Source organism: Dipodomys merriami, unplaced genomic scaffold (assembly GCF_024711535.1).
Source record: "Dipodomys merriami isolate MVZ:Mamm:240054 unplaced genomic scaffold, mDipMer1.0.p SCAF_50, whole genome shotgun sequence".
Taxonomy (NCBI): Eukaryota; Metazoa; Chordata; class Mammalia; order Rodentia; family Heteromyidae; genus Dipodomys; species Dipodomys merriami.
Genome location: NW_027206069.1, coordinates 2,192,044 through 2,208,469, shown reverse-complemented (window position 1 = coordinate 2,208,469; position 16,426 = coordinate 2,192,044). Strand labels below are relative to the sequence as shown.

At 50.1% G+C, this 16,426-nt stretch overlaps 1 protein-coding gene and 1 non-coding gene across 5 annotated transcripts in view; both read right to left on the bottom strand.

Annotated features, from left to right (window-relative positions):
* Window positions 1-16,426, bottom strand: part of Mok (MOK protein kinase) — a 37,839-nt gene that overhangs the window by 7,078 nt on the left and 14,335 nt on the right. For 2 of the 4 annotated variants that reach the window (XM_069997546.1, XM_069997545.1), the window contains exons 5-10: window positions 6,993-7,071; window positions 5,858-5,906; window positions 4,226-4,404; window positions 1,349-1,450; window positions 530-703; window positions 62-176 (exon numbers count right to left, since the gene is read on the bottom strand). In XM_069997546.1, the coding sequence (XP_069853647.1) occupies window positions 62-176; window positions 530-703; window positions 1,349-1,450; window positions 4,226-4,404; window positions 5,858-5,906; window positions 6,993-7,071 (698 nt within the window). The remainder of the gene's footprint in view (window positions 1-61; window positions 177-529; window positions 704-1,348; window positions 1,451-4,225; window positions 4,405-5,857; window positions 5,907-6,992; window positions 7,072-16,426) is intronic. The other 2 variants (XM_069997547.1, XM_069997548.1) reach the window with 1 other exon arrangement.
* Window positions 14,247-14,355, bottom strand: LOC138810611 (U6 spliceosomal RNA). The gene has a single exon (XR_011367197.1). It is a non-coding gene; the product is annotated as a U6 spliceosomal RNA (small nuclear RNA).

Below are 16,426 nucleotides of genomic sequence, written 5' to 3'. Positions count from 1 at the left end.
GCACCACCCACCGAGCAGCGTGGGGCGCCCCCACTGCGCACGCGCCGCCCGGCCGCCCCACCTGCTGCTTCCGCGCCTCTCTCGAGTGCCAGCGGTGACCCAGCGGCTCGGGCGCCGCGGGCCGCGCCGGGAAGAAGGCTCTCCGATGGCTGACCAGAGCCCGGGCTTCGGCTCCCCTGAGGGGGAAGAGGGGCCGTGTCACATCTCCAGCCTGCCAGCGAGGCGCCCCGAGGGCCCGGGCGAGGCAGACAGAGACCACCCCAACCTCGGCGGGGCGGCGCCGGGCCCTCCGCAGGCCCTCCGCGCCCCACGATCCCCTGTGAACCCGCACCGTCTATCCCCGACACGGCCAGGCCCCGCCAGGGTCACCTGCTGGAGCCTCGGCATCACCCCCAAAATAGCCACCCAGCCTCCTTCCCCAGCATGCGGCGCCACCTGGGCGGGTCCGGACACCGGGAGGAGGGGCAGAGCTGTTCCCCGGCCAGCCCACCTCCACGCCCGCCCGGAAGCCGGGGCGCTGCAGGCCTACCTCTGCTCCTGGAAGTAGGGGTGCTGCAGGGCCTGGTGGGCAGCAATCCTGTCGTCGGGGTCGTAGACCACCATGGCGTGCAGGAGGGAGAGGCAGTGCGGGGACAGGTTGGTGGGCGGTGGAGGTATTCCCGATCCCTTTTTAAAAGGAAAATCAAAACTCATAGCTCTCGACCTGCATTAAAACCCAATGACAATAAACCATCACGCCGTTATTAGAGTGCTCGCCAGTCAGCACCCCAATCTAAGGGACCCACACTGAAGGGAGTCTGAGCATGGGCACGGCCCTGGGGAACACCCACTGCACGAGGGGACCTGGGGGCCTGGGGCCATGCACATGGGAGGGGGTTGCCCTCTGGACACACTGCCCCCCTGTGCAGCGACCTTCAAGCTGCTCTAAAAGCATGGGCTGCTGAGGGGTGAAGTGGGCACTGGTGGAAGAGCTCCTGGGCCAGAGTCTGCACAGCTGGGCAGGCAGCTCTTTCCTACCTGTCCCATAAAAGACTACTGTGAGGAAATTAAGGAAAGAGTGGCTCAAAGGATAGAGCACCTGCCTAGCAAAGTGTGAGGCCTTGAGTTCTATCCCAGGGTGGTCTAGGTGACCGGGGGACTTTTGGTCCCAGGGTTTCTAAGTGTGTGTAGGTCCGTGGATGCAGCCCAGCTCCAGGCCCTCAGAGACCCTGGGAGGTTCAATGATGCCCAAGGAAGAGCCCATCTCCATGAACCCCCGGAGGGATGAGGCTGCCCCACTTCCTGCAGTGGGAACCCAGTGAGGCGGGACAGCAGGCCACGTCCTCTCCTCGGGGGACACGACACTTACTGCTTGAATTTGGTCAGGGTCCTCTGAGCAGGTGTGCCAATCACGTCGTGGATCTTTGAGATCTGGTCGAGTTCATTGTCTCCGGGGAAGAGGGGCTGCAGGCTGCAAGGGTGTGACGGGGTGAGGCGAGGCTGGCTGGGACCGGCTCACCCAGAGCAAGCCCCTCGGCCGCCTCTCCAGCGTCCTGTGTGTGCTTCGATGGCAGGCAGCAGGCCCACACTCTGTGTCTGCAGCAAAACGTGAATGAATGCTCACGAACTCTACAAGCACAGGTCCTCTGGTCCGCCAGGGTGAGCTCTGCTGACAAACCCAGGGGACAGAGCGGGTCTTGTTGACAAGTAAGTTCTAAGAAACACTTAGATTTCAGAGCTTTTAGAGATCTGGGAATGGGAGACAATGATTTTAGACCTATATTTAAAAATTCAATTCATGGCTAGGAGCTAGTGGCTCATATTAGAATTTTGGCCACTCAGGGCTGGGAAGGTGGCTCAGTGGTAGAGTGCTTGCCTCGCATGCATGAGGCCCTGGGTTCCATTCTTCAGTACCACATAAGCAGAAAAAGCTGGAAGTGGTGCTATGGCTCAAGTGGTAGAGTGCTAGCCTTGAGCTGAAGAGCTGAAGGACAGTGCTCAGTCCCAGAGTTCAAGCCCCATGACCAGGGGGGGGGGGGGGGGGAATCTTGGCCACTCAAGAGACTGAGATCTAGGCCGGGCGCTGGTGGCTCATGCCTGTAATCCTAGCTATTCAGGAAACTGAGATCTGAGGATCACGGTTCAAAGCCAGCCTGGGCATGAAAGTCCGTGAAACTCTTCTCTCCAATAAACCACCAGAAAACCGGAAGTGGCGCTGTAGCTCAAGTGGTAGAGTGCTAGCCTTGAGCTGAAGAGCTGAGGGACAGTGCTCAGGCCCAGAGTGCAAGTCCCATGACCAACCAAAAAAGAGACTGAGATTTGAGGATTCCAGTTTGAGGCCAGGCAAAACAGACAAATCTCTTATCACCAATTAATCAGCAAAAAGCTGGAAGTAGATGTGTGGCTCAGGTGGTAGAGTGCCAGAAGCAGAGCACCAGCCTTAAGCAAAAAAGCTAAAAGAGTCAGGCACTGTGGCTTATGCCTATGATCCTAGCTACCCTGGTTTGAAGCTACCCTAAGCAGGAAAAGTCCGAGACTCCTATTTCTGATTAACAATTAACCACCAAAAAGCCAACTGGTAGAGTGCTAGCCTTGAGCCAAAAACACAGGGACAGCAGACAGCAACCAGGCCCTGAGTTCAAGCCCTGATACCAGCGCGCGCGCGCACACACACACACACGCACACACACACACACACGCACACACACACACACACACACTATACATCAGTTCATCTGCTCAGGAGGCTGAGATCTAAAGATTGCAGTTCGAAGCCAGCCCAGCAGAAAGGTCCCTGTGAAACTCCTATCTCCAATTAACTACTCAAAAGCAGTAAGTGACGCTGTGGCTCAAGCGGTAGAGCTAGCCTTGAGCACAAAGAGGCTCAGGAACAGCGCTCAGGCCCTGAGTTCAAACCGTACAACCAACCACCCACACCCACCCCCCAAAAAATTCAATTCACGTTTCAGGACACAAATAAAACTTAAAATACAGCTCTAAAAGCAATAGGAGCTTCTATCAGCAAACAGCAATGTCCTGGACTGAAGAAGAGAGGATGACTGCTCAGGAGAGGCTGGGCACTAGTGCCCAGCAACAGACTGATGAGATGCTGCCAGCCACCTTGTTCACTGCCATCCTTCTAAACTAATGCACAGGGTTGAGCCTGGGGTATGAAGGGTCATCAGCACTTTGGGTTTGAATGAAGCCGCTATTCAGTCAGCTCATTCAGACAACAACTCTTAACCCAACACTGAAGTGAAAGGAAACGTATCCCGAAGGTCTGTCTGTGTCATTTCTGCAGAGCCAGCTGAACGGTGCTCGGGCAGGAGCACTGCACCGCTGGGCCTGCTGGACTGATGGCTCGCCTGGAGCAAGAGAACACACCCACCCTTCCCTGGGCTGCTGTAGCCAGAAGCTCATCTTCAAGTGGGCACAGACTCTGCCCTATCTGCTTGGACCACCACTCCCCCCAGAGATGGAGCCTGAAGGCCAAGGGAGGAGGGAAGGGAGAAGAGGGAGGGAGGGAAGGGAAAGAAGAGAGGGATGAGGGGAGGGGAGGGGCGAGAGGAGGGGAGGAATAGTGGGAGGACAGAGAAGAGGGGAGGAGGAGAGGGGGAAAGGAGGAACCGGGGAAGGATGAGATGTGCGCTTTGTAGAAAAGTCTTGGGGTGCAGGAAGTACCTTGTCCTCATCCCCGCGTGGACGCTCTAGCGGCTACCTGCGTGGCTGAGACGGGATCCACAGCCGCGCCCACCGCCACTGCAGGCTTTGCAACCGCAGTACACTTACTGCTCCTCTGGCTGGAACACTAGTCCGAGTCCTCCCTAAGGGAGCCCAAGGGAGACGGCCGCTCCCCACGGCAGGAAAGCAAGGGCAAGGACTTGACAAATAAAATGAGCCAGGCCTCAGTGGCTCACACCTGTCTAGCTACTCAGAAGGCTGAGATCTGAAGATCTTGGTTCAAAACAAGCCCAGGCAGCTAAGTCCATGAGCCTTTAACTCCAATCAAGCAAATGTGGAGCTGTGGCTCAAGTGGTAGACAGCAAAAAAGCTCAGGGTCAGCACCCAGACCCTAAGTACAAGCCCCAGGACTGATGCACAAAAAAGCAACAGCAGCACAAGACAGCACAGTCAACTTGATGTTGATTCAAGACACCATTAACACACACGAGCCCCTGGCAGGACAGCCCCAGGGCACAGAGGAGGGAGCCCTTCCCCAGGCAAGGTGGGAGCTGGCACAGGCTACCTTGCGATCTCGTAGAACACGCAGCCCGCGCTCCACAGGTCCATCTTGTAGGTGTAGAAGCCGTCGGTGAGGAGGCATTCGGGGGCGCGGTACCAGCGTGTGGAGATGTACTCTGTGTACGGCTGCTTAGAGTAGACGCTCCGGCAGGATCCAAAGTCCCCGAGCTTCAGGACGTCCTGCTGCACAGGACAGGGCAGGGACAAGAACCAATTCTGTGCAAAACACTTTACCGCTGTCTGACACAGGAACGTCACAGAGCAGAGGGCACTCTATTCACACGGCATGCCTATACACATTCTAGCTAGATTTCACATAGACTTCCAACTTAGGTCTTTTTTGTTTGTTTGTTTGTTTTGGCCAGTCCCGAAGCTTGCCAGGTCAAGCCTTGAGCTTGAGCAAAGCCTTGAGTTTCTTTTACTCAAGGCTAGCACTCTACCACTTGAGCCACAGCGCCACTTCTGGCTTTTTCTGTGTATGTGGCACTGAGGAATCGAATCCAGGGCTTCATGCGTGCTAGATAAGCACTCTATCACTCAGCCACCTTCCCATCCTCTTAGTTCTTTTCTCTGATGTGTGTGTGTGTGTGTGTGTGTGTGTGTGTGTGTGTGTGTGTGTGTGTGTCGGTATTGCTTGAACTCAGGGCCTTGTTCAGCTTATTTGCTCATGGCTTGAACTCTACCACCTAGGCCATGACTCTAGTTGGGCATTTTGCTGGTTAGCTGGAGATAGAATCTAGTGGACTTTTCTGCCCAGGCTGGCTTCAAACCATGATTCTCATATCTCAGCATCCAGAATAAGTAGGACCATAGGCATAAGCCACAGGGCCTGGCTTCTAGTTCCCATGTCCATCCGGGTGGCTCAGTCCTCAGCTCACTGCACATGCGCTCTTGCAGCCATGTGACTTCACGGGGTTCTGTTGGCAAGTCTCAGTGGAGGACACCAGACAATGGCACGGGGTTCATTTTAAACTTGGCAGTGCAGGTGGCATTGGAGAGAAACCCCCAACACAAGACTCCAAATCCCAGAAGTGAGTGCCTACGTCTACCACCCTGGGTCAGCTCTGGAAAGGCCCAGCAGGAGGAACCTCGTGTCTCCTGCAGGTGCACGGCCAATGAAGATGACGACATGTACTAAGTAAGCCTTCTTTTCCAAACTGGGAGGGAGAAAATACAAGGGCTGGGAAGATAGCTCATTGATACAGAGTCAGACTGCCCTGTTTGAGACTCTGGGTTCCCTCCCTAGAACTGAAAACAAAACAAAACAAAAACACACCATAGCTAGGTACCCATGCTCACACCTGTAATCCTAGCTACTCAGCAGGCTGAGATCTGAGGATAAAGGTTTCAAAGCCAGCCTGGGCAGGAAAGTCCATGAGACTCTTATCTCCAATCAACCACCAGAAGGCTAGACGTGGAGCTGTGGCTCAAGTGGTAGAATACTAGCTTTGAGCAAAAAAGTTCAGAGATAATGCTCAGACCCTAAGTTCAAGGCCTGGTACTGACACAAAACAACAACAACAACAACAACAACAAAAACAACACCATTATTTTCCAGCTACCTAGGACTGACAATACATCCGGTTTCCAATTGTACCTTTATTGTGGATATCAAGTGTTCACATGAAGTACTTACCTTTATTAGTATATTTTCTGGTTTCACATCCCTGTGAAATATTCCATTTCTGCGTTTAGTATAGAAGGGACAAAAAATAGAATTAGCCAAGCACAACGGCTCACACCTATAATCCTAGCTACTTGGAACACTGAGATCAGGAGGACAGAAGTTCAAGCCAGCCCCGGCACCAAGTTCATGAGACCCTCATCTCAACCAATAAAAACCTGTCATCCTAGCTAGGTGGGAGGTAGAGATAGGATCATGGTTAAGGCCAGCTCATGCATAACGATGAGACTTTACTTGAAAATAACAAAAGCAGGGCTGGGAGGGTAGCTCAGTGGTAGAGCGCTTGCCTCGCATGCCTGAGGCCCTGGGTTTGATTCCTCAGCACCACATAGGCAAAAAGAAAAAAGCCGGAAGTGGCACTGTAGCTCAAGTGGTAGAGCGCTCGCCTTGAGCTGAAGAGCTGAGGGACAGCGCCCAGGCCCAGAGTTCAGGCCCCACAACCGGACCAAGAAAATAACAAAAGCCAAAGACTTAGGGTATTGTTTAGGGGGCAGAGCACCAGCCTAGCAAGCCTGAGGCCCTGAGTTCAAACCCTACTACCACAAAAATAAATCATTAACTAAATAACTATCCTTCATTTATTCAAATTCTTCCACTGGAATTGCATTTTTAAATTTATTTATGCAAACAATGGATTTTCCTTTTTTTAGTTCCCATAATGAGGCTTGAACTTAGGGCCTGGGTACTGTCCCTTAGCTTTTTTGCTTAAGGTTGGTGCTTTACCACTTGAGCCACAGCTCCACTTCAGATACTTTGGTGGTTAATTGGAAATAAGTCTCATGGACTTTCCTGTTTGAACTGGCTTCGAATTGTAATCCTCAGAATCTCAGCCTCCTGCGTAGCTGGATATAGGTGTGAGCCATGAGCTCCCAGCTCAGACAATGGATCCTGGTGAGAGCCCCTTGACACTCTAATCCAGCCTCAACAAGTGTCACTTCTGTTCCATGTGTTGTGCGCATACAAACAGTTCTGGCCATATCTGCCATCCCTCTCTGGTCTGCCCACTGCCTCCCACTACCAGCTCCAGTTCCAGTGGGGATGAGACTGGACGGGACTGAAGCTGCATCTCAGGCCCAGGGCTCAGTACCTGTGCATGTGGTCAAGGGATTTGCACAGCTGGTACATGTAGTGCATGATTCTCCGTTCCGATAACGGGTGTCTTCGCCCTGGACAAGCAAGGGACAGGCAGATACAGTTAGCAAGGGCTCAGATTCTCTTTATGAATCTAGAATACACAGAACCCAATTTTATTTAGGGGTGTGTGAAAATCTGAGCTCCTCTGTGAAAAATCATCTGAACTAGTTAAAGAAAATAGAAACACATGGAAAAAGTACGCCACTACAAAGCCTAGCCTACATACTGGCACAAGGTGGTTAAAGTCACAGTGCTCCTGCATCCTGATTCTGTGGGAGTGAGGCTGGTCTGATGGCATTGGCCCTGTGGGAGCCCCTTCAAAGTGAGTGAGGCACTTGAAAACCTCATGTCTTCCTGTCTAGATGGGGAGCTCCATCTTATTTGTTCATCTGAGATATGCTCTCTCTTGCCTAGGATGGTTTTAAACTCTTGCACTCAAGTGATCTTCCCACCTCAGCCTCCTGCGTAGCTGAGACTACAGTGTGCACCATGGCACCTGACCTTGAGGGTCTCCATCATAAAGGGCAGAGGTGACAACCATGCAGCAGAGGGCCGCTCAGGGCTGGGGGTCCTCAGTGCACACGAGCTGCTTTCACCGCCCAGGCCGGTCAGCCTGGCGCTCGGAGGCGGAGCCCCGCCAGCCCTTCTTTCCTGCAGCCCTTCCCGTGTTCTCTGCTCTCAGCACTCCATGCGCCAGACAGAGAACTCGGCACGCCATCCCAGTCCAGCGCCACAGAGAACTCCTGTTCCACAAAAGGTCACTTTTTAATTGACTGCAGGTCAGTGGTGGCAACCTTTAAGTTTTAAATCTTCAAGATGACCATGGCCAGCCACCTAACAGTTCAGAAGCCTCATTTCTTCCTTCTTAAATATATGACCTGTTTGACACCAGGAGCTGTAAGTTTGTGATTTCTCTTGGCAAATAAATGTATCTTTTTTCTCTACATAACTAAATAAGAAATGTTTGTAATGTCCAGGTACTAGAAATTAATTAAAAATTTAAGGGCTGAGAAGGTGGCTCAGTGGTAGAGTGTTTGCCTTGCATGCATGAGGCCCTAGGTTCGATTCCTCAGCACCACATAAGCAAAAAGAAAAAAGCTGGAAGTGGTGCTGTGGCTCAAGCGGTAGAGCACTAGCCTTGAGCTGAAGAGCTGAGGGACAGCGCCCAGGCCCAGAGTTCAGGCCTCATGACTGGACCCCAAAAAAAAAACTTTTTAAAAAAGATATCTCAGTGCAATTAACTTCTTCATGTAATACCATCAGCTTTTTATTATTTCACCTAGTTTATGTTTCCTAGAATTAAGATCAAAAGAATTAAAATTAGGACTTTGAGAGCTTTCCTAAGATTAAAGTACACTAGCCAGGTGCTGGTAGCTCACGCCTGTAATCCTAGCTAACTCAGGAGACTGAGATCTGAGGATAGTGGTTCAAAGCCAGCCTAGGCAGGAAAGTCCAAGACACTTTCTCCAATTAAACACCAAAAAACTGAAAGTGGAGCTGTGGCTCTAAGTGGTAGAGTACTAGCCTTGAGTGAAAAAACTCTAGGACAGCACCAGCCCCACAACCAACCAAAAAAACCGTCAAAAAACAAAAAACAAAAACTCTAGCAGCCAGTGTGGTGGCATGTGCCTGCGACCCCAGCACCCAGGAGGTTTAGGCAGGAGGAGAACAAGTTAGAGAGGACCAAGGGCTACAGAGCAAGACCCTGTCTGGAAAATTAAAATATGAACAGAAGAGTGCAATTTCAATTTCTGTCTCCCTCCCACATGCTGGTGGCACACGCCCCAAGCCGGCACAGGGAGAAAAGGAAACCCTCATCTGAAGGTAAGTTCGAGCCACACCCTGAACCACTTCTTCACTGTACATACCCACAATGTCAGAGCAGCCGTCGCCTGCTCGCGCATGGGCCTGTGCCTTAGCTGTGTACCGCCTTTATCTCTTCCTTTGCTTTGTCTGACCAGTAAACTTTCTTGATCAGTATTTCCTAAACTTCCTTTTGTGGCGAGGTCACAACTCAGTGCCCATGGGCCTGGCGAAGGCGTCGCCTCTGAAGGCTCCTGCCCGTTGGGTCCGCACATCCAACCCAGAGCCAGAAGCTGGCATTGCACTCATCTGAACCTGAACCCAAAAAGGTAGACTCTCAGAAAAATCCTCCTCGACCCAAGCTTCGCAACCTGCCCGGCATTATTTATCTATTTATTTATGTTTTGGTTGTGGGGATTGAACTCAAGAGTCTGGGCGCTGTCCCTGAGCCTCTTTGTGCTCACTGCTAGTGTTCTACCACTTTGAGCCACAGTGCCACTTCTGGTTTCTGAGTAGTTTATTGGAGATAAGAGTCTCACGTAGCTGGGCGCTGGTGGCTCACGCCTTAATCCTAGCTACTCAGGAGGCTGAGATCTGAAGATCATGGTTCAAAGCCAGCCCAGGCAGGAAAATCTGTGAGACTCCTATAATAAACCACTAGAAAACCAGAAGTGGCGCTGTGGCTCAAATGGCAGAGCACTAGCCTTGAGCTGAAGAGCTGAAGGACAGCACTCAGGCCCAGAGTTCAAGCCCTGCGACCGACAAAAAAAAAAAAAGAGTCTCACGGAGACTTTTCTGTCCAGTCTAACTTTGAACCATGATCCTCAGTTTTCAGCCTCCTGAGCAGTTAGGATTACGGGCATGAGCCACCAGCACGCAGCCAGCTAGGAATCTTTTAAAAAACAGATTCCAGCCAGGTGCTGGTGGCTCATGCCCGTAATCCTACCTGCTCAAGAGGCTGAAAACTGAAGACTGTAGCTTGCAGCCAGCCCAGCAGAAAAATCCATAAGCCTCCTACCTCCAATTAACCACCAAAAGCTGAAAGTGAAGATATGACTCGCGTAGTAGAGTGGCAGTCTTGAGGGAGAGTGCAAGACTCTGAGTTCAAGCCACAGTACACACAGACACAGACAGACACAGTACACACAGATACACAGACACAGTACACACACACACACACACAGACACAGTACACACACACACACACACAGACACAGTACACATATACACAGAAACAGACACGGACACAGACACACAGACACAAACACACAGACACAGTACACACAGACACAGACACAGACAAAACACACGTAGCTTTCAAGGCCCAACTTCAGATCTAATATATCACTGACTCAGGACAGAGCCTAGGAATCTGCATTTCTTGCCTGCCCAGCAGGAGAGTCCTGTTGGAGTTCTACCTTCCTTGCCTTGTTTCCCTCACCCATCCCCTAACTGAGGTGCTGGGGGCGCTCTCCTGTGGCCCCTCTGTAGGGTGACCGCACAGGGTGAGGCCAGCAGTCTGGACACAGTCCCCCCCACCCCCCAGGCTCCCGTCCCAGACCCTAAACTTCCAGCCCAAGTCTGTGTCTGATCCCCACCAGATTCTCCTTTTCCACCAGCCGGAACAACAAACAGATGAAGCACCCTGAGTGAGTAACTTGGGAGGGAGGCTGGAACCCCAGCCTCAGGAACCCCTGGAGGTTTGACCAGGTGTTCCTACTTTCTATGCGACGTCTCGTATAATCTCAATAATGTTGAAAAGAAGTTAGGTGTGCACAGACAGACTTGGGCGTTCACCAAGTCAGCATCCTTTGAAGGAAAGCCAGTCCCATGGCTGTCCTCACTCCACGGTGACAAGACCCGCCCCCCCCCACCCCCACTGAGCTCCTGCCAGAGCCAAGTCTTGTACTCTGTGTGCATAAACGACAAGTTAACGACAGCATGCGTGTCCTTCCCTGCTTTCCCGGCTTTCATCCTCCTTTGGTATTTAGCAATCTACTGAACATTCTAAGAGCCTAGGGCAATTGTAACCTAAGTCACAGGAATTGCTATTCTGGTGCTGAAGCTTTAGTGACCGATGTAGTTTTCAATTAATCAGGTCTGCCATCAACAAGAGCAAACAGTAAAGCAGTGCCATCTGCCATCAGGCTTGGACCTGGGATGGGATGGGAACCCCAGGGAAGCAACACAGCACAAGCATAAAGTCAGGGCTGGGAAGTTGGTTCAGTGGTAGAGTGCTTGACTAGCCTGCATAAAGCGCCGGGTTCCATTCCTCAGTATCACATACACAGAAAAAGCTGGAAGTGGCACTGTGGGTCAAATGGTAGAGCACTAGCCTTGAGCTAAAGAGCTGAGGGACGGCACCCAGATCCAGAGTTCAAGTCCTAGCATTGGTTAAAAAAAAAAAAAAAAAGTCAGAGGTAGATGAAAGACTTAGTCCTGGCTCTGCCAGCTCTTAGCAATTTTAGTTTGGATTATCAACAAATTCCATAAGCCTCAGTTTCCTCATCTGCGAAGGAGGACCAGTTACAATCTGCCTCTCCAGAATAGCTGGGATTAAAAGGGTAAGTCATCATCCTCAGCCCTGCCATCTGATGTCCCCAAGTTTCAATATTTCTGAACACTGTATGGCAGGCAGCTTCTTGGATCTGGTGCACAGACAGAGGCCCTGCCTACAAAAGACACGAACGTCATGTTAAAGCTGTGGCGTGTGTACCCCAGTTAAAGCTCTTCATGGTCCCAGGTTCTATCATGTAGCACTTACTGAAAGGGGCTTTCGGTTGTACCTGGGAGCCTCCTGCAGCACAGCAAGGACTGAGAGGCATCTCGGTGACGGTAACCTCCAGAGGAAAGCCTCTGCCTCCAAGACGCCACCAGAAGGACAGAAAGCTCACCAGCCATCCCAGCCCCATCTCCTTGGCACTGACTTGCTTGGGACTTCCTACCTCTCTGATCCTGGGCTCCATACTTGCCTTGCTTTCCCTGCTTTCAGCTGGCTTCCAGACCACTAATTTGAGGTTACACAGCTATGTCATTGGACTACGACAGCAGCTGCCCAGGTTCCTTTTCGGGGACTTACGGACCATTTTATGAAAACACTCATTCCTCACCTGCCCAATGGTGACCTTATCATCTCAGGACACAGATCACACTGCTGCCATGAACATGAGCCACGGAGCCCGTACCTTAGGAAGCAACAGTAAGAATTCTAAGATAGGCCGGTGCTGGTGTCTCATGCCTGTAATCCTAGCTACACAGGAGGCTAAGATCTGAGGATCGCAGTTCAAAGCCAGCCCAGCAGGAAAGTCTATGAGACTCTCATCTCCAATTAACTACCAGAACACCAGAAATGGAGCTGTGGCTCAAGTGGTAGAATACTTGCCTTGAGCTGAAGAGCTGAGGGACAGTGCCCAGGCCCACTGTACAAGCCCCACAACAGACATACACACAATAGGAGGAGGAGGAGGAGGAGGAAGGAAAAAGGAAGGGAGGGAGGGAAGGAAGGGAGAGAAGGAAGGGAAGGAAGGAAGGAATGTAGGGAAGGAAGGAAGGAAGGAAATGAGAATGTGGCTTAGTGGAAGAGGGCTTGCCTAGAATGTGTGAAGCCCAGGGTTCAATCCTCAGTACCACATAAATGAAAAAAAAAAAAAGAACAGATGACTGAGTGAATAAAGAATAAATGTACAAAGTATATAACATATATATAGATTATATATGTATATTTATACATATGTATGCTATATATGTGTGTGTATAAATATATACATATTGTAATCTCCTATTTTCCCAAAAAGATGCAAAAGTTTTCTGACCAATTAATGTACATCAATCTTTTTGGATGTAGAAAAATGTGCCTATTCACATTATTTTCATTAATAATTTACTATCACTTAAAAAAAATTTTTTTTGCCCATCCTGGGGCTTGAACTCAAATGTCTGGGCCTTGTCCCTGAGCCTCTTTGTGCTCAAGATTAATGCTCTACCACTTGAGCCACAGCACCACTTCTAGCTTTTTCTGAGTAGTTTATTGGAGAAGGGTCTCAGACTTTCCTACCCAGACTGGCTTTGAACCATGATCCTCATATCTCAGCTTCTTGAGTAGCTAGGATTACAGGTGTGAGCCAGTACCCAGTGTCACATATATCTTTTAATCATATAATGAAATACTGGCAGCTGTACTTCCTGTATTTGTGGGTTTGGCATCTGAGAATTCAACTAAAATTTTTTTTTAGAACCTGTCTCTGTGCCTGGGCGCTGTCCCTGAGCTCTTCAGCTCAACGCTAGTACTCTACCACTTGAGCCACAGCGCCACTTCCGGTTTTCTGGTGGCTTATTGGAGATAAAAAGCTCACAGACTTTCCTGCCAGAGCTAGCTATGAACTACAATTCTCAGATCTCAGACTTTTTTTTTTTTTTGGCCAGTTCTGGGTCTTGAACTCAAGAGCCTGGGCACTGTCCCTGAGTTTCTTTTGCTCAAGGCTAGCACTCTACTTCTTGAGCCACAGGGCCACTTCAGGCTTTTTCTGTATATGTGGTACTGAGGATCGAACCCAGGGCTTCATGTCTGTGAGGCACCACTCAGCCACATTCCCAGCCCCTCAGTGATTACAGGTGTGCACCACCCTTTGTCTGTATTCAACATGTACTCAAGCTTTTGTTTCTGGTTGTTTGTAAACAATACAAGACAACCATTCACATCACATGAGCCTAACATAAAGATGTTGTCAGTCGTGCAGGAGGATGTGATGGGACAAATGCAGATAATATACCATTTTATTCTAAAGAATGGCTAGACTACCCCAAATTTGGCATCCCAGAATTTCTAGAACCAATTCTCTGAGGATACCTAGGATAATGTGGATTTCCATGCTTGCCCTTCATTTACATGTACATGAGTATGTACATATATTTCCCCCCCATCATAAGAGCAGCATCCCAGTCTAAGTTTCCACAGTATGTCACTTCAGCAGCTACTTGAAATACTACAGTTTAAAATCATCTATGATGCTTTCACTAAAATCCAACCTCACATCATAAGAAGTTACTCACAGCTTGTTCTTTTCGCTTGTTCCCCCCAGTCCCAGGCGGGCTCTGGTAGTACTGCTTTCTAGTGGTGGCTCATCTTTTCTGGCATCTAATCCAGCCTCAGGAGGCCAGACCCCCCCCCCAGGGCGCTTGCTTGTGGAGGCCAGGGCTTGCCTCCTGGCCTCCACTCCCTGTGGCTCCTCTGGCTGAGGTCACCTAAGGCCACAAGCTTTCCTAAACAGTATTTTATTGTTCCAAAGGAAGGAAACAAAGGATCACCCTGGAATCTGAGAGCCGGTATAAAGATCCCCAGCGGGCAACTCTGCCTCGTGAGAGCTCTTCTGGGGAAGGCTCTGCCTTGTTGTGTTGTGTTTTGTTTTCAAATATGGAATGCTTCAAAAACTTGTGAATTATCTTGGTGCAGGAGCCAAGCTAATCTTTGCTATATTGTATCATAATTTTAGTGTATGTGTCCCTGAAGTAAGCACTTTAAAAAAAAATTACTAAATAGTTGTACTAAGTAGAATAGGTGCTAGTGGCTCATCCCTATAATCCTAGCTACTCAAGAAGCTGAGATCTGAGGATAACAGTTCAAAGCCAGCCCAGACAAGAAAGCCCATGAGATTTTTTTTTTTTGTCGGTCGTGGGGCTTGAACTCTGGGCCTGGGCGCTGTCCCTCAGCTCTTCAGCTCAAGGCAAGCGCTCTACCACTTCAGCTACAGCGCCACTTCCAGTTTTCAGGTGGTTTAGTGGAGATAAGAGTTTCACGGACTTTCCTGCCCAGGATAGCTTTGAACCGTGATCCTCAGATCTCAGTCTCCTGAGTAGCTAGGATTACAGGCGTGAGCCACCGGCGGCTGCCCATGAGATTATTATCTCCAATTAACTATCAAAAAGTCAGAAATGGTGCTGTGGCTCAAGTGATAGAGTGCTAGCCTTGAATAAAGATGCTCAGGGATAGCACCCAAATGCTGGGTTCAGGGCTGGGAATGTGGCTCAGTGGTAGAGCGCTTGCCTTGCATGCATGAGGCCCTGGGTTCAATTCCTCAGCACCATATAAGCAGAAAAAAAAAAAAAAAGCCAAAAGTGGTGCTGTAGCTCAAGTAGTGGAGTGCTAGCCTTGAGCTGAAGAGCTGAGGTACAGCGCCCAGGCCCAGAGTTCAGGCCCACAGCTGGACCAAAAAAAAAAAAACAAAAACAAATGCTGGGTTCAAAGCTGGGCGTTGGTGGCTCATACCTGTAATCCTAGCTACTCAGGTGACTGAGATCTGAGGATTGCAGTTCACAGCCAGCCCAGGCAGGAAAGTCCGTGAGACTCGTATCTCCAATAAACCACTAGAAAACCGGAAGTGGTACGGTGGCTCAAGTGGTAGAGCACTCGCCTTGAGTTGAAGAGGGCAGGGACAGCTACCAAGCCCAAAGTTCAAGCCCCATGACCGACCAAAAAAAACAAAAAAACAAAAAAGAGGGCTGGGAAGGTGGCTCAGTGGTAGAGCGCTTGCCTTGCCTTGCATGCCTGAGGCCCTGGGTTCAATTCCTCAGCACCACATAAACAAAAAGAAAAAAGCTGGAAGTGGTGCTGTGGCTCACGTGGTAGAGCGCTAGCCTTGAGCTGAAGAGCTGAGGGACAGCGCCCAGACCCAGAGTTCAGGCCCCACAACTGGACCCCTCCCCCCCAAAAAAGAGAGAGAAACCAAATGCTGGGTTCAAGCTTCAGGATTGGTACACACACACACACACACACACACACACACACACACACACACACACACGCACGCTTGTACAAAGTGGTCACAATTCCATAAGTCAGGCTGTGAGAACAGTGCTTCTTGGTCAATGTCACCCCTTCCTTTGTTTTCCCACATGTTCACCATCCCACCTACACCTTTCCCTCCCCGCAAGTTTACAGTTCATTTTTTACATAATGCATATTGAATATAAGGACTACATTTGGTCACCCTTTCTCCCTCCATTCCTGTGCCCCCTCCCCCTGCCCACCTCCCAAAACATGTTTCCACTTCCTGATATTCATTTTGATAAACAGTACATTTGTTGTTCAGAGGAGTTCCACCTTAGGATCCCTGACCTATGCAGACCCTCCTTTAGTCATCTTGTTGGTGTGTATATGCATAGTGCCTGTATATGTTAGCACACATATTTGTATTTTAGATCTAGCGTCTACGTGTGAGACACAACATGAGCCATTTGCCCCTCTGAGGCTGGCTTACTTCACTTAGCATGATCCATTCATTTGTCTGCAAATGACATAATCTTACTGTTTTTTTTTTTTTTTTTTTGGTGGGTCCTGGGGTTTGAACTCTGGGCTTGGGCGCTGTCCCTCAGCTCTTCAGCTCAAGGCTAGCACTCTACCATTTGAGCCACAGTGCCACTTCTGATTTTCTGGTGGTTTTATCGGAGATCAGAATCTCATGGACTTTCTTGCCTGGGCTGGCTTTGAACTGTGATCCTCAGATTTCAGCCTCCTGAGTTGCTAGGATTATAGGTGTGAGCCACCAGCACTTGGCTAATCTTACTGTTTCTAATGGATAAGTAAGATTC